The sequence below is a fragment of the Uloborus diversus genome, chromosome 8, assembly GCF_026930045.1.
Source record: "Uloborus diversus isolate 005 chromosome 8, Udiv.v.3.1, whole genome shotgun sequence".
Taxonomy (NCBI): Eukaryota; Metazoa; Arthropoda; class Arachnida; order Araneae; family Uloboridae; genus Uloborus; species Uloborus diversus.
Window position 1 is genome coordinate 143,099,038 of NC_072738.1, and position 19,693 is coordinate 143,118,730.

The 19,693-nt window shown below is 36.9% G+C and overlaps 1 protein-coding gene across 1 annotated transcript in view; it reads right to left on the reverse strand.

Annotated features, from left to right (window-relative positions):
- Positions 1-19,693, reverse strand: part of LOC129228272 (E3 ubiquitin-protein ligase SMURF2-like) — a 170,650-nt gene that overhangs the window by 42,664 nt on the left and 108,293 nt on the right. The window contains exon 3 of the mRNA XM_054862941.1: positions 4,543-4,651. Coding sequence (XP_054718916.1) covers positions 4,543-4,651 — 109 coding nt within the window. The remainder of the gene's footprint in view (positions 1-4,542; positions 4,652-19,693) is intronic.

Here is a 19,693-nt window from a genome sequence, read left to right on the forward strand (position 1 = left end):
AACTTGAAGGCATCTATCCATACCTTGATGACGTTACTGTGTGTGGCCAGGACCAGGAAGCACATGACCGGAATTTGGACAGATTTCTTATTGCAGCCAAGAAGTATAATTTGACACTAAATCCAGATAAGTGTAACTACTCGACAAAGCGTATTAAAATATTAGGTTGATTGAGGATAAGGTTATCAAGCCTGATCCTGACAGGCTTGCGCCACTGATGAACTTACCTACTCCAAAAGACATGGCCTCTTTACAAAGAACTCTGGGTATGTTCGCTCATTACTGCCGATGGATTCCCAAGTTTTCAGAGAAAATTCGCCCTCTCGTGACAAAAGGGGCATTTCCACTCTCGGAGGAAGCTGTGAAAGCATTTAGTTCACTCAAGAAGGATATAGCACAAGCATCCTTCTCAGCAATTGAGGATAATATCCCATTTAGAGTAGAAACAGATGCTTCAGAATTTGCCATCGGAGCTACTGTCAGTCAAGCTGAACAACCAATAGCCTTCTCTTCAAGAACACTTAGCGCGTCCGAACAAAGACACTCCTCTGTCGAGAAAGAGGCTTACGCAATCGTAGAATCTCTGCGACACTGGAGACATTACCTGATCGGAAGACATTTTGAGGTCCTCACCGATCAGAAATCCGTATCCTTTATGTTCGACCAGTATCATTCAAGTAAAATAAAAAACGAAAAGATCATGAGATGGCGACTCGATTTAGCAAATTTCAAATTTGACATTATTTACCGCCCCGGCTTTCGAAACACAATTGTTGACACTATGTCCAGGATTGCAGCAACTACCCATCCAGAGACAAATCTCAAAAAACTGCATGATGCATTATGTCATCCGGGCATAACACGAATGCATCACTGGACTAGAGCTAAGAACTTACCTTTCACATTGGATGATATTAATAGAGTGACTAAAGCTTGCCCCTGCTGTAATGAGGTAAAACCTAGATTCTGTAAGAACGAAGGGCATCTAATAAAGGCAACATCTCCCTTTGAGAGACTAAACAGATTTCAAGGGACCTCTACCTACTACAACCAAAAATCGTTTTCTTTTGACTATAGTCGATGAATTTTCTAGATTCCCCTTTGCCTTTCCTTGTGCAGATATCTCAGCAGCAACCATTGTAAAAGTTTTAAGCCATGTGTTCTCCCTCTTTGGGACACCTGCATATATTCATTCAGATCGAGGCGCTTCGTTAATGTCTCGAGAACTAAAATCCTACCTCACCTCTTTAGGTGTAGCCACAAGTAGAACAACGGCATATAATCCCCAGGGGAATGGACAAGTGGAGAGGTATAATGGGATAATATGGAAGACTGTACTTTTAGCCTTGAAGTCTAAAGGAGTCGGAACAGAGCAGTGGGAGGGAGTGCTTCAGCCAGCACTTCATTCCATTAGATCACTGCTTTGCACCGCTACAAATGCAACCCCATTTGAACGCATGTTTACCCACCCTAGGAGATCTTATAATGGTAGGTGCTTACCTTCATGGTTAACACAGACGGGCCCTATTTTAATGAGGAACCATCTGCGACAGAACAAATATGATCCAATTGTTCATGAAGACGAGTTAATTGAAGCCAATCCCGATTACGCATTTGTAAAATTTCCTGATGGACGTGAGTCTAGTGTCTCCATTAGACATTTGGCCCCCAGAGGAGATTCAACAAGTGGACTCAACACACATGCCATGAACCCTCAACATGTTGAACATAGAGCAGTGTCATCCAGAAATGCTCCTGAACCTTTGGATAACATGCAGCCTTGTGAAGATGAAAACCTGGATACATCTGAGTCTGAGCCAACCAGCCCCGATTGCTCCGATATAGACTCGGGAACATATTCCGCCCGGAACGTTTCCTCTCGTGGTCGACAGAGACGACCACCTGTTTACCTTAATGACTATGCTACTTAGTTAACTGACTTTTGGGGAGGGGTGAATGTGGTATAATTTAACGAAATATTATCTCTTGTGGCAACACATAATTATTGTAGCCTAGTTTGGCAACACCTTGTTACCTACTCATATGTTTACAATGTAGCGTGTATGCTGCGTGGAGTTCTAGTTTAATAAAACCTCTAATATGATGTTGAACTTGGTATTTAATTTATAACAAAACCTCCGAATTCCCTAACTCTTAACTCACTCAAAAATAGCCAAAATAGCATTTCAATACTTCAGCATGGCGAAATTTTCGGGGGAGAAAGCTTCGCTCCCCCCAAACTCCTTCCCCTAAGTTCACTATATTTGACTTAAACTTACGGTTTTTCCTTTTCATCACCGAAGTTTTAAGAATTTAAGTTCTAAAATTTCTCGAGAGAAAGTCTTTGAATTCCATATTCTTAAGTCTCTCAAAGATTACCCAAAGCTGAGTTCTGAATGCTTCAGCTTTGGATTTGTTTTTCGGGGAAGGGGGACCCCGAACCCCACGATGGTCTAAAGATTCGCTTTTACGACTACAATTTCGGAATTTCGCCTAAAGAGAGCCCCCCCCCCCCCTCTTGACATTGCCAACGACAGCCTAAAAGTTTTAAGACTTCAATTACAAACACTTTTCGGGAGAGGGTCTCAAATTCCTTTTAGTGTAGCCTCAAATAGTTTTGAATACAATCAGCTACAAAACATTTTCAGGTTAGAACACCAAAACCATCTCTCATCCATTCACAAAAGATTGCCTAAAATTAGTGTTTCTAAGACTCCAGTTTCAGATTTTTTTTTAAACTTCCCCCTCCCCACTTTTACATCATTAAAGATAGTCTAAACTTCTTGACTTTTAAATTTTTAAGAGTTTGCAGAAGAAAAATCCCAAACTACTCCTAGCTTCAAAAATGACTTTGAATTCAGTTTTTCGATATTTTATTATGGAGCCCTTGAGTACCCCCCCCCCCCCTCTTAGATTGTCCAAGACACAAACGTTTTAGAACCTCATCAGTATCGTGTCTTAATTTGCGGACTTTCCCTCCTTTCAAGAGCAGCGGTTTTTTCTCAAATTCGTGCTGCCGCTATTTTTTTCTCGTTTCCTTTTCTCCCCCCCCCCCTTCCATATTTCCATTCTAGCGAGTGTTAAATTGAAAGATATTGGAATTTAGTAATTCCTCAAGTCTTAGAATATTTTATCAGAAACATGTCAAAAATTCAGAAACAGTTGCCCATCGGTGTTTCAAACCAGCTAGAAATCCCCCCCCCCCCCCGATTCTTTCCAAAATTCCCATTTTCATTAAACTCTTTAAAGTCCCTGATGTTCCCGTTTTGCCGGGTATGTGGACGCCCTTCGCTGTGGCGTACACATTTCATCCCGTCAGCAATCACTCAATCGGTGATTCAGATTCAAGTGTAAGACATTTTTTGCAAAACAAAAAATCCGCAAATGAAAAAAAAAAAAAAGGCTAAATTTTTCAAATACAGACGATAAATTAGGGAGAATGGTGAGCAACTCGAAGGCCTCGAGCAACTCCGCGGTCTGCAATGCCCAGTGAAATGGAAATAACACAGCAACCTAAAGCAAGTCAAACGGCGCGAGTCTAAAAGCCACTCCTACAAAAGCATGTTGCAAACAAAACAAAAACAAGCCCAAAATCGAGAGAATGTCGATGTAAATTATGAAACGGTTCAGTAATTAAAGCATATTTTTCAAATACTCAATTTTTCTTTTTTAAGTAAAAACTGAAGGAAAGTCATCGAAGTTCTTTCCGTCCCGACCTACGTCTCGGAAATTTTGTCCAAGACGGAAATCCGTCCTGAGACGGAAGGTCCTTGCACATATGACCCCCCCCCCCCCCCCCCCGAAATCCATTACTAATCTTTAGCAAACTTAGAGCAAGGGGTTAGCGGTTCGCTCCCAGAAATTTTGCGACGTTTAAAACGTTTTTTAAACGTCTTTTAAAACGTTATTTCAGACTTCTCTTTTACTGAATTGAGAAGGAACAAAAGGGTTCAGAGGTTCTCCTATTATTATTATTATTATTATTTTGAACTGATAAAATCTTAAGAACTCAGTTTTAAACTTCCTTTGAAGACTTCAGAAAAAAAAGGGAAAAAAAACCGTTTTTTCCCCCCAACTTTTGGAGCTTTAAAAACGCTACCTTGGGGGATTCTTTTGCTGATTTCCCCCCCTCAAACTGAAACTTTTATAATGTAAATTCAGGTAATCTTTGAATTTAAAAAAAGGAGGAAGTGCATCCAGGGATTTGCTCCCAGAAAATTTTTTAAATTGAAGTTTTAAAACTGAAATTTTAAACAATATTTGTTGACGTTCGGGTAATCTCACCCAGAATGGTTTAAAACTAAAATCTTAACGTGGAATCAATCTTGGATGATGAAAAATATGCGGGGGAAGTCCCCCCCCCCCGTGCACTCCCGAATCGGCGCCACTGGGGTTTCTCATGGCAAGCATAACAGAATGGCAATTGAAAAACCTACACAGTACTTTAAAATGGCTGCAGGGCATTGCGTCCTGCCAATTGAAATCATCAACAGATTAACAGACACTGGAAAGAAAAGACATGATATCCACGAAAACACTTACAAATCATAATGTTGATTCCATTTCGGATCAAGGGTATTTTTACACGTTTCGGTAGAATGGCACTGACCAGATCCATCAACACTGACTTTACAAAACGGATCAGGTAATCCTGAAAAAGAACAAATTGTTAACCTCAAGACTTTCAGTACTTTCAACTTGGTAAATAAAATAGCAATTGTTATTTTAACAAGAACGTTTTCTTCATTAAAAAAAAAAAAAAAAAAAAGAATAATCCATCATGAATTGTAGCTTTACATAAATAGGTCATCAAACACTTTGTGGAGGGTTAACAAGAAGTTCTGTCTAGAACTAGACGAGCCTACTTTCCCGTATACCCAACTACTTTCTAGTACCTGATCAATATTCTCAAAAATAGCCAAAATCGCAAATTTTTTCAAACATATTTTTAAAATACTTTAAGCTGATTTCTAGGAATAAAATATTCCTCACTCATCTAAAAAAATTAGATGCGTAAAGAAAGAAAAAAAAAAATAGCAGCACCTTTTAAACAAAGCAGCTAATACACTTTTTTCCATTAAAAAATCTTTAACAGCTTTCAAAACGAAAAAATAATAATTAAAATTAATAAGCTCATTAAAATAAATACATCATATCAAAAAAAAAAATAAATAAATAATTTCTTTTTCCCCTGTTGAAAAAAGAATTTTTTAAATGAATTAATGCCCTTACCAAAATAAATAAAAACAATAAAATGTCAACTTAAAGAAATAACTTTCATTGTCAAAAAAAAAAAAAAAAAAATCATCTGCGCATATCTTTATGTAGAAACATAAATGACTTCGAGTTTATTCGCCGAAAACTGAATACCTAAATTAAAACTTGAGCGTAAAAATAAAAACAAGTCATATCAACAATAATTATTTCACAGTCAAAACCATAGCTGCGGAGTCGGAGTCAATTTCATTTTGGGGTAAAGGAGTCGGAGTCGAATATCTAAGAATCGGAGTCAGTCATTTGTCCTCCGTGCATAAATTTTTGCAAAAGCTACGAAGTCCGAGTCCGATTAATTGTCGGGCACAGGAGTCGGAGTCAGGTGCCCCTAAATTTTCGGAGTCGAAGGCTGGAGTTTGGCGTCAAGAGCTATTTCCAACAAAATTTGTTTGAAGTAAATCCGCTTTCAAGTACGGAATCTATATTGACTTTCAGTTTCCCCGTAGGCGCTAATGTTAAGGGATTTGAACTGTTCAAAATTGAACGAAAAATTGTTCAAATCAAAAAGATATTTTATATACAAGTTTTTCATCAAAAGCTTTTTCCTACAAAGTTTGTTTGAAGCAAATTCGCCTCACAGTTCGGAATTATCTTGAATTTCCCCGTAGGCGCTAATGTTAAGTTTTTTTGAACTGTTCAAAATTGAACAAAAAAATAGTTCAAATCAAAAAGTGAAACATGGGAATGAGGTGTCCTCGCCGAGATCTTTCGAACAAAAAAAAGTTTGTTCGAATCGGACTATTCATTCAAAAGTTATTAGGGGGGAGAGGGGACAGACAGACCGACAGACATTTTTCCCCATCTCAATACCCTACTTTCCAATTTTTAATTTTTCAATATTTATTTAATTATTTTATTTATTTTTGACTTTTTTTTTTGTTTTTTGCGATATTTTTAAGATGCATTAAGCCTTCTTTCATGCTTTTTTCTTCTTTTTCTGACTTTTACTGGGAAAGTAGGCTAAAAAAGAAGCGTTATGTAAACAGTGGCATACCTAGGGCAAAGGGCAGGTCATGGCAAATATGGTAATTACCATACAAAAATGTATTTTAACAGCATGCTATGCACTTATGCACACTGCATGCTTTTCTATCTTTGACATTTTGTTTGCGAAGTTATGAAACAGGTGTTCTTATTTAACACAAAAAAGCGTAACAAATTTAAAATACATTCACAGAAAATCAACTAATAATAATTATAATAATAATAAACAAGCAATGACATACAAGCCTCCCCCCCCCCTGCTAACAAAAAGATCTATCTGTCAAAGTAAAATAAGTTGTTTTCTTTTCTGGATGAGATGGACATTTAAAGGAATAATAGAAATAATAATATAATAATAATTTAATTTTAAAATTTGCACAATAATTCCTTCGAACTTATTCCATAAAATACATCTATAAAGCGTATTCTGTTAGTTTTTATCATCGACACGCATCACTAAGTATTCACTAAGTACTTATACTCCCGTATAAGTCGACCCCTCCCCCCTACTTTTAGAAGGAAAATCGAGGAAAAAATCGAAAACCCGCGTATAAGTCAAGTAAAATACTTTCTGGAAAAAAAAAACTGAATTTTTTACTGCGATTTTTGAAAATAAACGTCTTAAAAAAAGGGAAATTGACTGCAGTAAACATTCTTATGATTGAAGACGCGAGATTTTTAATTTTGTACAAAAAAGGTTCGTTTTTGAAATCGCGATTTTTGTAAAGGGTTCGGTGTCGGCCTTTGTTTTGAATTAATATCGAGAAGGTATCGCGCTGTTGACATTTACATTCTTTTTTTTAAAAATGAGAGTTAATTTCCATGTGAACAACTATTGGGAAATTCGCAAATACGGCAATTTCGCGTTGTCGGTCTTTTACTGTAATTATGTAGTCTTTATTTCACAATCAGACGACAAAGTAATATCATAACAGAATGTGCGAGTATTAGAGAAAATGTTTACGCTTTCGGGTGTTTTTTTATTTTATTTTTTCAAAGAGTTGTTTGACAAAAGTTTTCAGAAATTCAGTCTCGCGGATAGGTCGAATCATCATCTTTTAACCTGTACGGATTTTATACTAATTTTCTCTACCTACCTATTTTACTGCGTATAATCCGCGGATTATCTGCTAAAAAAGGCAAAGTGTATGAGGTGCGGATTACACGCAGCCGCGGATTATCTGTGATTTTTGTTTCCTCCCATAACACCAACGCATTGAACCTCAATATTTTTACAGTAGGATTCACCGATCGAGACCGTACGCCGACTGAATGTTGTTTATTTTACGAAGCATGCATGTTCTTCTTCGCTGCCTGCCTGTATGTCGGTTATTTTACGTTGCTGGAATGTTCCTCTTGGCGATTCAGGTCATGTAAAATAAGCAAGATTACAGTGAAATAGGTAGCCATTTGCACAAGATTAGACCGTTTGCTCCTTTGTCTTGTCTCTATGTTTTTCAAGTAACTAGCGTACTATAATCATGATTTGAAGAAGAAATCATTACATTTTAGATTATATTTCAGATAAATTTTGATTATGCCTTCAAAATAATTACTTTTTCACGGTTTTAGTTTAGTTGCTCAAATGTTATGTTAAATTCAAACTTTATCTTTTTACATCGTATTATCCGCAGATTATACGCTGCCGCGGATTATACAAAGCTTTTTTTTCTTCAGGCCGATTTTAGGACCTGCGGATTATAGGCCACCCGCGGATAATACGCAGGAAAATACGTATATGCGAGTACAATTGCGAGTTCTGGGAAAGCTCGAAACAGTCAAATTGGGCCTTTGGTTGATGAGTATGGAAATTTAATCCAAAACGATAGGGATATTGCAAATGTTCTAAATAACTTTTTTTCCAGTGTTTTTAACGATAACTGTATCTCAACAGTTGACACTAACAAGACACAAGCTATTATACAGCTTGAGGATTTTGTATTTTCCAGGGAGGAGGTTTTATTTCATTTGAAAAAGATTAAAGCAACTAAAGCTCCGGGACCAGATAATATTTATCCAAAAATTTTAGTTGAATGTGCAGAGGAATTAGTGGATGTTATTTTGAATATTTTCAATGCTTCTTCAGGGCCGATCCTAGGGTGTCGGCTGCCCGTGTGCAAAGACCTAATGTGCCGCCCCTCAAGTGTAATTTGCATATTTTGACTAATCTTTGACGTCTATATAAATCTTTCTTTAAATTTCTATGCCAAGTTCGAATTTAAAAAGAAGAGAGGAACAGAAGAATGATCTTATAAAAAGAAGAAATTTTTTATAATAAGAAACTTCTTAGGTACAATTTATATCTTTGAAGAAAGTAATAGATACCAAAATTTACTAGTCGTAAAAACGCATTTTATGGTCTTTCTTCGGTGACATCAGAAAAGGGACGAAGGAAGGGGAAGCGTGGGGGAAGGTGTCAGGGGTTCAAGGGAGGAGGATTGCTCCAAGAAAATTGTCGAAATTGGCGTATGAAAAATATTTTTATTTCATCTTTAGTTGTGTTTGGTTGCAAGGACAAAAGAGTCAAGTATATTCAAGGTGCATGTAGAAATCTTCGAAATTGACATCAAATATCGCAATTTTAGGAACTTTTTCGAGACTTTAGGTGAAAGTAATGTTGCAGTTCTTTCCTAAAATTCTTTCAAAATGGAAATAAATTTGAAGCTATTTTTTAAGACCGTAGCTTAGGAAGGATCGGCGTTCTTCCCGAAAAATCTCCGAAACTGAAATTTTAAACCAGCAATTTTGGGTTACCTTTGTTGACGTTGCAAGAGGGAGGGAGATTCAATCGTCTCCCATCGAAAGATTTTGAAATATAAGTTTAAAACGCAAATTTAGGGGTGACGGTAGGGGATCTCGCGGCTATCCTCCGGTAATTTCTCGGCACTATTTTTTTCAAAAACCCGTTTTTGGCTAGATTTGAAAACAATAGGGGAAACGTGAAAATATTCCGAAACAAAATATTTTTCGGAACTGAAATCCATTATACGCTATTTTTGGGAAGGAAGGGTTTTGGAGCTCTTAAGCGGATATTTCTAAAATCACAATTTTATATTATCTTTGGTGACGTTAACAAAACTGGGAAGCTTCTACGGTTCGGATATTTTTCAACATTAATATCTGAAAAATGTAACTATAGACTTTTGTCCACCTCACCTCGACGATTGATGGATATGTCCTACCACCGTAAAAAGTTACGTAAGCCTGGCAGTTCTCCTCCTGAATTCTTTAGAAAAATAAGTCTCAAAATCGTATTTTAAGCATTGTTTGATAACGATGGGACGAAGAGCGGGCGAGGGTTCAGTGTGCCCTCACGAACTGTGTTTTTGAAACTGAAGCCAATTTTAGGCTAGTTTAAGCAGAAAGCTGTAGCTCCACGGAATCGTCTAAAAACGAAATTTTCATGTATAGTGATTGCGTTGGAGAAAAGGGGGATCCGGGGTCTTTCCCCAAAAGTTCTTGAAACTGATGTTTGAAAAACGCAATTTTAGTTTGTTTTTCAATAAGTTAAGTGAGATGAAGGGGGGGGGGGGTATAGGGGCTTTTTGAGGATGGAATTAGGGGCTTTTCTAAAGACGCTAATTGAAACTGTCTTTGGTAGTAATGTTCGTGAATGGATTTCGGGGTTCTCCACCGCAAAAATTTCGAAAAATGCCAAAGCAATTTTATATGACTTTTGATGATAGGAAGGGCTGTCGTCTGAAAACACGTTTTGGGTTTTGGAGCCAACATTTTTAGGCTATGTTTGATTAAGTTAAGGTGGAAGAGGTGAATCAGAGATTTAATTGGGTTTTTAAGATCGATATGGTTCAATCAGCGAAATTTTCTGAAAGTAAAGTCCTAGAAACGCAATTTTAAGCCTTCTTTAGTTTCGTCAAGGAGGTCATGGCATCCTTTTGGATCTTCATTTTGGAGCTACATTTAAATTTGCTTCCCGGGGCAAGGGCCCTGTCCTCTTACCTGTGGAGGACTTGGCCCTTGCCACCTACCCTTCCGGGCAGTTCATTCAAGATTTTAATAAAAAAATTGTCGTAAAGGGGGAAAAGTACAACATTTTTGTTCGTCATTCATATATGCTACTCTCAAGGGAGTCGCAATTTTCCACTTTCTCTCCACGCATCCTCGATATTTAAACACAGATTTTGTTACATAGTTGTTGTTTGAAATGCTTGCGAGAGTATCTAATCAATATAGCTTTTTTTTAATAATTTAAATAAAATATGTTCTTCATTGTTTAGGTCTGTAAAAGCTTGGGGGGGGGGGGGTAAACATTAGTGGCCGCCTTATAATCTACTTATTATAAGTTATCTTGTGAGAAATTCTTGAGGAATTTTGCTTGATTATAAGAACTATATGATGCGGCCTGCGGCCGCCCCTTGCTTTGGCCGCCCTTGTGCGGCGCACACTTTGCACACCTGCTAGGATCGGCCCTGTGCTTCTTATAACTCGGGGACGGTGCCAGAGGACTGGAAGCTGGCTAACATAACGCCACTCTTCAAGAAGGGGTCTAAAGGTATTGCTGGGAATTATAGACCTGTAAGTTTGACTTCGGTGATTTGTAAGATTTTCGAAACTTTGATCAAAATTAAGATCATGAAGTTCTTAGAGACAAATGGTCTGTTGACTAGTTTGCAGTATGGTTTCAGGAAAGGTAAATCCTGTACTACTAATTTATTGCATTTCTACGACAAGGTTACCTCAGCTTTAGATAACAAAAAATGTGTGGATGTTGTTTATATTGATTTTCAAAAAGCTTTTGACAAGATACCGCATGTTGCTCTTCTCAACAAGTTAGCTGACATTGGAATAGGAGGAAAAACTTTACTTTGGGTTAGAAATTGGCTTACTGGTAGGAAGCAAAGAGTAGTTGTGAGAGGAAATCATTCTAATTGGAGTGATGTTTTAAGTGGGGTTCCTCAGGGATCAGTTTTAGGGCCTCTTTTGTTTATTATATTTATGAATGACATCAATGAAAATATTTCTGGAAGCATGAATTGTTTTGCTGACGATGTAAAAGTTATGGGGATTGTCGAAAATGAAGAACAAGTAAAACAGCTGCAAGAGGATTTAGATCATATTACTAAGTGGGCAGATAAATGGGGTATGGCAGTTAATGTAGAGAAATGTCAAGTGCTACACTTAGGTCATGGAAATAAGCGTATGAAATATCATTTACAGGGTTCAGTCATAATTCAGGCAGAAAATGTTATGGATCTGGGTATCTTTATAAATCAGGACTTCAAGTTTAGTCAACAGTGCAGTATTGCTAGTAACAAAGCCAACAAAATGCTTGGGTTCATCAATAGATCTATTTCAAACAAATCTAAGAAAGTTCTTCTGCCTTTATATAGGAGTTTAGTAAGACCTCATTTGGAGTATGCTGTTCAGTTTTGGTCGCCTTATCTGAAGAAAGATATTTTTATATTGGAAAGGGTTCAAAGAAGGGTAACTAAATTAGTAAGGGGACTCTCAGATTTAGATTATGATACCAGACTTAATAGGCTTAACATGTATAGCCTGGAGCAAAGGAGAGTCAGAGGGGACATGATTCAGTTATTTAAATTTATCAAAATGAAAGATGTAAATGGATTAAATTTTTACGGGGAAAGCAGGACAAGGGGTCATTGTTTTAAGCTATTTAAATCTCAGGCTAACTTGGAAATCAGGAAAAACTACTACTTTAGCAGGGTCGTGGGCACTTGGAATAGCTTACCGGAAGAGGCGGTAATGAGCAAGGGAGTGGATAGCTTTAAGAGGGCCATTGATCTTCATTGGGGACTAATTAATTGACTAGGACGAGCCTAGCTGGGCCCAGAGCCTGTTGCTGGTCGTCACATTTGTATTTGTATTTGTATATATACGGTAGATCAAATTACTTTCGGATGTAGACAATAATTCCTGTGCATAACAGAGGTCCGCTACCGACACATCACCAAAATTTTTTTTAAAAAATTGATGAAATAATGTCTATTACTCCCACGTCTATACTAAAAACGCCTCATTACTATATAGTCAATTTTTATGTTTCTCTTTTTAGTTTCTCAGTAAGTGCGTATGTTTCATGAAAATTCCTCTTTGGGACAGCCAATTTGAAATGTAAGTCTTTTGAACATAATTCTACACCTTATTTGTTTTTAAAATCATTACAAGATGTATTAAGTATCAAGAACGTTTGGACACAGTTCTATCGAGGTTGAAGGGATTCTTTCTATGGGAGTAACAATAAAGATATGTAAAACAAAAGCGATAATTCTCAACAAGTAATTTAAAGGTACTTAAAATAGTTATCTCCTTCCACTTTAACAATGAATAAAAGAGTCGACCATGAACGAAGCAAGACACAAAAGACCAGAAGCGTGGTAGGAGAAAGTCACCAATGGCAAGGTGGCACCATGGCTATGGCACTTCTAATACAAGAACGTACACGAACAATTTCAGTTAGTACATCGATATCCGCAACTAAATAATCTATGTATGCATTAGATTTATTCCTCATTTAACAATGCATTAAACATTAATTAAATGGCATATAAAAAGAAATATCTCTTTCCTAAGACAGAGGAGAAGTTTTTCTACCATGTGTACTGGTTATCTCCAAATTTTTAATTTTGCCACTTACATCCCTTTGCTTCTCACTGCCTCAATTATTGATAGACACCTCGTGGCACCCCTCATCTTCTCCGTCACCCAGTTTGGGAACCCCTGCTTTAGATCGATAAAGCTTGACCACGAAAAGAACGCGGCTGACCTTGAAGCGAAACTTCATTTGTATCATTTGTAATAGGTAGAATCTGCCAGAAAGCACCGAATGGCAAGAGGCATGGTTTCGCGAATCCTATCTATCTCAAAATAATAACTAACAGTCTATTACAAATGATACTAATGATGTTTTTGCTTCAAGGTCATCCGTCTTCTTTTCGTGGTCAAGCTATACTTGGTTTTTGTTGTTGTTATGTTGTGCCAGCTAGGCTGGCAATTTCGGGTGAGTTGCTTCATTTTCCCAACCATATAGTGCAGCTCTGGTTAATTGAGCTGTGACCTTGACCATGTTGATCTGTTTTAGGAGAATTTAGTGAAAAATAGACGCGTTATTGGCTCGGATTTTAGTTGGAATATTTTTGAAAAGCTACTAAGAAAGTTTCCCAACTCAACTTAGCGCCAATTACATCTCCCTATTAACCGAAACAGAGACAAGCATTGCCAGAGTCGGAGCTCAACTTCTCAGAGCCTTACAATAACATAATTTGGTGAAGTCCGACTTCCACAGTATACACATGCCATAAAGACCCGTTTATAAGGCAGGCAAACATTTCCGGCATAACAACACATTCACACAAAGAAAAGATAAGGACAGGAGAGAGAAAATACAAACATGCCCGACACGGGAATCTAACCCAGAACCTGCCCATCCACAGTCTGACTTCTCTGTCAACTAAACAAGGCGGTTGGTTGGCTGCGATACTTGGTAGCACTAGTTAATAATATCATCCTTTGGGCAAACATATACTGGGAAATACTATTTACTTAGGAAATATAGGCTCAGATGGGGGAAAGTGAGGAAAAAATGAAGCTTGGCGAAAGTCCAAACACGAACCTGTTAAATTAATTTTTATTATTCATTTGATGCAGATTTTATATAGATTGAAGTTCATGCCCCCAGTTTACCTCATGGATGGGAAAGAGGGTGCTCCTAAAGAGCTGAATCTTCTAAGATCAGTGAACTCGACGCCGCGCCGTCAATTAATAGCTCAATGATGAATTCTCACATCGGCAAGCAGGATGTCGTCGCGATTAGCACATACTTTTTACTGAAACGACCTTCATTTTGTGAAAAGCAATGGGCGGCTGCCAGAGAAGGAAAGATTATTTCACCTGCTATACAAAACTGTTCATCCAAAAATCTGCACCATAAAAAGTCAAATTGGTAGAATTTTTTTGAGATTTCCCAAGGCATGTCGTCAGGTCTTATTACACATGTTTAAAGATTACGCTTCCAGTAATTTATCCTATTGTAATATAAGCCTTTGGAATTTTCATTTTAATCAAATGGACATTACGAACACAAATTTAATTATGTGTTAAAAAACGTAATTGGTAGATAATAATTAATATACTGATGTTTGCAAGCTTATATGATCTTCGGTTAGTGTGCAAATCGAAAACATTTTGTTTGAAAAACGATGTTTAATTCCTCTTTTATTGATAACTAGCAAAAATACCCGGCGTTGCCTGGGTCAGTAATAATTGTGAGAAGCAATCGCTACTTTCTTTTGTTTTCTGTTTTAACTGAAAGAACTCAAAAACACACCGCTTTGACGTCATTAAAAATTGAGCTTCATCCTTACCCGTAAAAGTAAAACAGCAATAAGTATAAAGAACGAAAGAGTATTCATTTAGAAACGAAAGCGCAAAGTGAAGCATATAAAAATTTGAAGAATTTCCAAAATATATCTAACAAAAACAAAGATCACGAAAAAAAAAACTGTGCGCATTATTTACTTAAATAGTACAGACAAAAAAAAAAAAAAAAAAAAAAAAAAAAAAATAAATAAATAAATAAATAAATAAATAAAAAATGGTCTCTACTATGTTTACCTAAGTGTGCAAAAAGTGAGTTTCCAAATGTTTTAATGACTTTAGACTCATGTTTGCTCCGGAAAAGCCTTGATTCAAAATTTACATTATGATTACTTTTAATGTTGCTGTTGTTAGGCAACGAATTTTCGAAACAATGGGTTTAATCTGTAATCATTTGGTGTGGAAATTACATGACATTCACTGTTTTCGATCACGACGTTCTTAAACTAAGTTTTTTAGCAATAAATTATAGCCTAAGTTGTTCCCCGATAAGTTAGCTATCTATAGTGAAAAAATGGTTAAAATCCGTACTGTAGTTTTGAAGTTTACCCCGGACATCCGGACAGATATTAGCCCTTTATGTATAAAGATTAGAAAATCGCCCGTCAAGGTATGACGGGTGAAAATTGCTACCACATTTGAACGAAGCCATTTCCTGTTCGGTGACATTTTGAAGTTGAAATTGTAACCCTAACTACAGTGGATTAACCCTATACTCCTGTAGGTAGCGTTCATTGTTGACCGGTTTTTCGTTTCTTCATTCCCCTGAAAAAATAGTCTTACCAGTAAAACAGTTAAGTTACCGGATCGAGTTCAGCCTTGTCACAATGAAGCCTCTCCCTGCATGTCAAACATTACCAAAACATATTATCAAATTATCATACCGAGGCGCGAGTTTCATTGTTAAAACACGCGGGTTACTCGATCATCGGCTATTATATACAAGAGGGTGCGATCATCCACTTTTTTAATGAGCTGAAAATAGAAATACAAGACTTTTTTCAGCATCAGAAGTTTAGGAAACAAAACTTTATGAAATGTACTATCATTGTTCAATTTATTTAATCGTTTTTATCTTTTTCATAAAATTCAAAGACTTCGGAATAAAGTCATCGACAACTTTGCACATTGCATTTGTTTAAGTCCACAAAGAGGTTAATTATAGAATAAAAATTAAACGGGAAATACTAGGTTACTGTGTCAGAAATTAAAAAACTAAAATAGGGAAAAAATATTAATCACGAAAATTTATCAAACTGAATAAAAAATCTAGACTTTCTTTTTGGGGGAACCGATTGTGTTGGATGCTTTTATAAGCCGTTTAACTACCTTTTACATTTCAGCCAGGGACGTATTTAAGGAGTGGATTTTTATAGTTCAAACCCTCTCCGAAATTTTTCAAAATTGTTCCCAGAAATGCTTTTGATTATGCACTTTTCTTGCGTAAAAAAATCATAACTTTTTTTTATTATTCATTATTTTATTTATCATTTGAAAAATGAAATTATTATTATTGAAGAATGGGGTTGTTTCCTTCAGTCAAAAGTAGTACTTTTTTGTCACTAAAATTGATAGAATAAGCAAAAAAAAAAAAAAAAAAAATAATAATTTGAATTTTGACATCTTGAATTCAAATTATGTTTTTCGCAATCACGAGTGTGTGCATGAAGGCGTGTGTGTTTGTGTGTGGGGCTATGTGTTTGTGTGTAGGGGTTATGTGTATGTGTGTAGGCATATGTGTGTGTCTGTGTGCAGGCATGAATGTGTGGGTAATTGTGTGTATGTGTGTGTATGTTTTTGTGTGTGTATGTGTGAGTGTCTGTATGTATGCGTGTGTGTATGTGTGTAGGTGTATGTGTGTAGGTGTATGTGTGTGTAAATGTTAGTGTGTGTGTGTAAATGTGTATGTATGCGCGTATGTGTAGGACATGGATGCAACCTGGAGACGGCTTTCGCTATAGGAGCAGCATCGTGAGGAGCCCGTCGACGGTGATGGTGCGGAGGGTGGCGGTGGGAAAAATCAAAACACGCCAAAAACAGTCAAGCGAGAACAATAAGCAATCGTGATTGCTCAAAAAAAAAATAATAAAATAATAATAATAATAATAATAACATGGACCCAGAAAATACTTTCAGTTTCCCAACAGTTATTTTTTAATTAATTTTTTTAAATTTCCGATTTTTCAAACAAGGCGTGCTCTTGATGACGTCACAAATGACGCTCTTTGGCGCATCTTTCTATCGCCATTCGGATATAGAAGTTCGTTCAATACGGTGCCTAATAGCGCCAATAAGTTTTTCTGGAAGATTTTTTGCTTCTGCCGTTTTATTCTTAAATTGTATCTAAAATAAAAAATGTTTCATTCTAAAATTTACTACAACAGACAAGAGGAAAGGAGGGAGGGTCGAGAAAACATTTAATACACATCACTATAAATTTTGTACGAACCCTTTCAACTCTTGAAGTTCTTGTTTTCTTTTCGTCATCTCTAAAAAATACAAGATTAAATTATCCATTTTTCGAGTTAATGACGTGATGTATTTTTACACGGTCTGCAACTCATAAAAGGCCATTGCCCTTCTATTCTGTTAGACTAACTATTGTTTGTTTAAAGTCACGTGAATAATGACGCCTTTCACCGTTTGTCACAAATTCAGGTGCGCCTCCGCTTTACGGAAATGCTGGGCAGCGTTGATTTATTTTATAAGGAGGTGATGTTAAAAAAAAAAAATTGAATTTTGTCATCTTTGAATTTAAATTATGTTTTTCGCAATCACGTGTGTGTGTGTGTATGTAGGCGTGTGTTTGTGTGTGGGGGGTATGTGTGTTTGTGTCTGTGTGCAGGCATGAGTGTGTGGGTAGTTGTGTGTATGAGTGTTTGTGTGCGTGGGAGCGGGGTATGTATATGTGCGTGTAGGTATATGTGTTTGTGTGCAGGCATGAATGTATGGGTAGTTATGTATATGTGTGTTTGTGTAGTTGTGTATGTATGCGCGTGTGAGTAGGATATAGACCAACCTGGAGACTGTTTTCGCTATAGGAGCAGCATCGTGAGGAGCCCGTCGACGGTGATGGTGCGGAGGGTGGCGGTGGGAAAAATCAAAACACGCCAAAAACAGTCAAGCGAGAACAATAAGCAATCGTGATTGCTCAAAAAAAAAATAATAAAATAATAATAATAATAATAATAACATGGACCCAGAAAATACTTTCAGTTTCCCAACAGTTATTTTTTAATTAATTTTTTTAAATTTCCGATTTTTCAAACAAGGCGTGCTCTTGATGACGTCACAAATGACGCTCTTTGGCGCATCTTTCTATCGCCATTCGGATATAGAAGTTCGTTCAATACGGTGCCTAATAGCGCCAATAAGTTTTTCTGGAAGATTTTTTGCTTCTGCCGTTTTATTCTTAAATTGTATCTAAAATAAAAAATGTTTCATTCTAAAATTTACTACAACAGACAAGAGGAAAGGAGGGAGGGTCGAGAAAACATTTAATACACATCACTATAAATTTTGTACGAACCCTTTCAACTCTTGAAGTTCTTGTTTTCTTTTCGTCATCTCTAAAAAATACAAGATTAAATTATCCATTTTTCGAGTTAATGACGTGATGTATTTTTACACGGTCTGCAACTCATAAAAGGCCATTGCCCTTCTATTCTGTTAGACTAACTATTGTTTGTTTAAAGTCACGTGAATAATGACGCCTTTCACCGTTTGTCACAAATTCAGGTGCGCCTCCGCTTTACGGAAATGCTGGGCAGCGTTGATTTATTTTATAAGGAGGTGATGTTAAAAAAAAAAAATTGAATTTTGTCATCTTTGAATTTAAATTATGTTTTTCGCAATCACGTGTGTGTGTGTGTATGTAGGCGTGTGTTTGTGTGTGGGGGGTATGTGTGTTTGTGTCTGTGTGCAGGCATGAGTGTGTGGGTAGTTGTGTGTATGAGTGTTTGTGTGCGTGGGAGCGGGGTATGTATATGTGCGTGTAGGTATATGTGTTTGTGTGCAGGCATGAATGTATGGGTAGTTATGTATATGTGTGTTTGTGTAGTTGTGTATGTATGCGCGTGTGAGTAGGATATAGACCAACCTGGAGACTGTTTTCGCTATAGGAGCAGCATTGTGAGGAGCCGGTCGACGGTGATACTGCAGAAGGCGCTGGTGGGAAAATAAAATCATAGGAGCGCCAAAAACAGTCAAATGAAAGCAATATGCAATCGTGATTGCTCAAAAAACATTAATAGAAGCATTCTTACTCTTCGTTCTCTAATTTTATCTTACTTTCCGACTGTTTTTGGTAAAGTAACACCTTTGTTTCACTAAATATTTTAAAACAGTTTTACAAGGGATATTTAGGCTACAGACAGAATTTTCATAATGGAACTACAAATGACGGCAAACTATTATACTTTGAAAGTGAATACACAACCGCATCTACAGATAATTATTACAATAAAACTTTTACTAATTTCTTAACTCCGTGTCCTCTTTCTATTCCAATTCCCAAACTACGACTCATCCTCAATAGGGAAGTTGCAACCTATTAAATGTTCATATTTTGACTATTGGATATTGTTAATTGACCCTCAAAACTAAAAAATTCACCATCACCGAATTTTAAAACACCGTGATTGATTTTTAATGAATTTTTAAAAATCCATGCGCAAAAGTGCGCTCTTCTGAAACGTCACGAGCTTACGTCACAGGGCACTAAAGGGCAGCCTTCCGCCGAAGATCCCTTGTTTTCGCTACGGCCATTTTGAGCACGCTGAATTTTTTATTTTTTAGAAATTCAATAATCCTTTTGAACACACTATGGAGGCCGGATTCGTCAAAGCACAATCTAATAATCTTCCTCTAGTAACATCAATGATGGTATTCTCATATTTCCGAGAGGATGAGAGGTTTAATGTTCCAGAAACGCGAGGAGTTAAATGCGAGGAGGTAAGCCTTACGTTTCGTCTTCGAAGCCAACTGCACGTCCTTTGGTTTCTCCTGCGGCGGAAGAGCGCATGACGTCACTTCCTGTGCCATTTGACGTCACAATCGCTTGAACTTTAAAAATTAA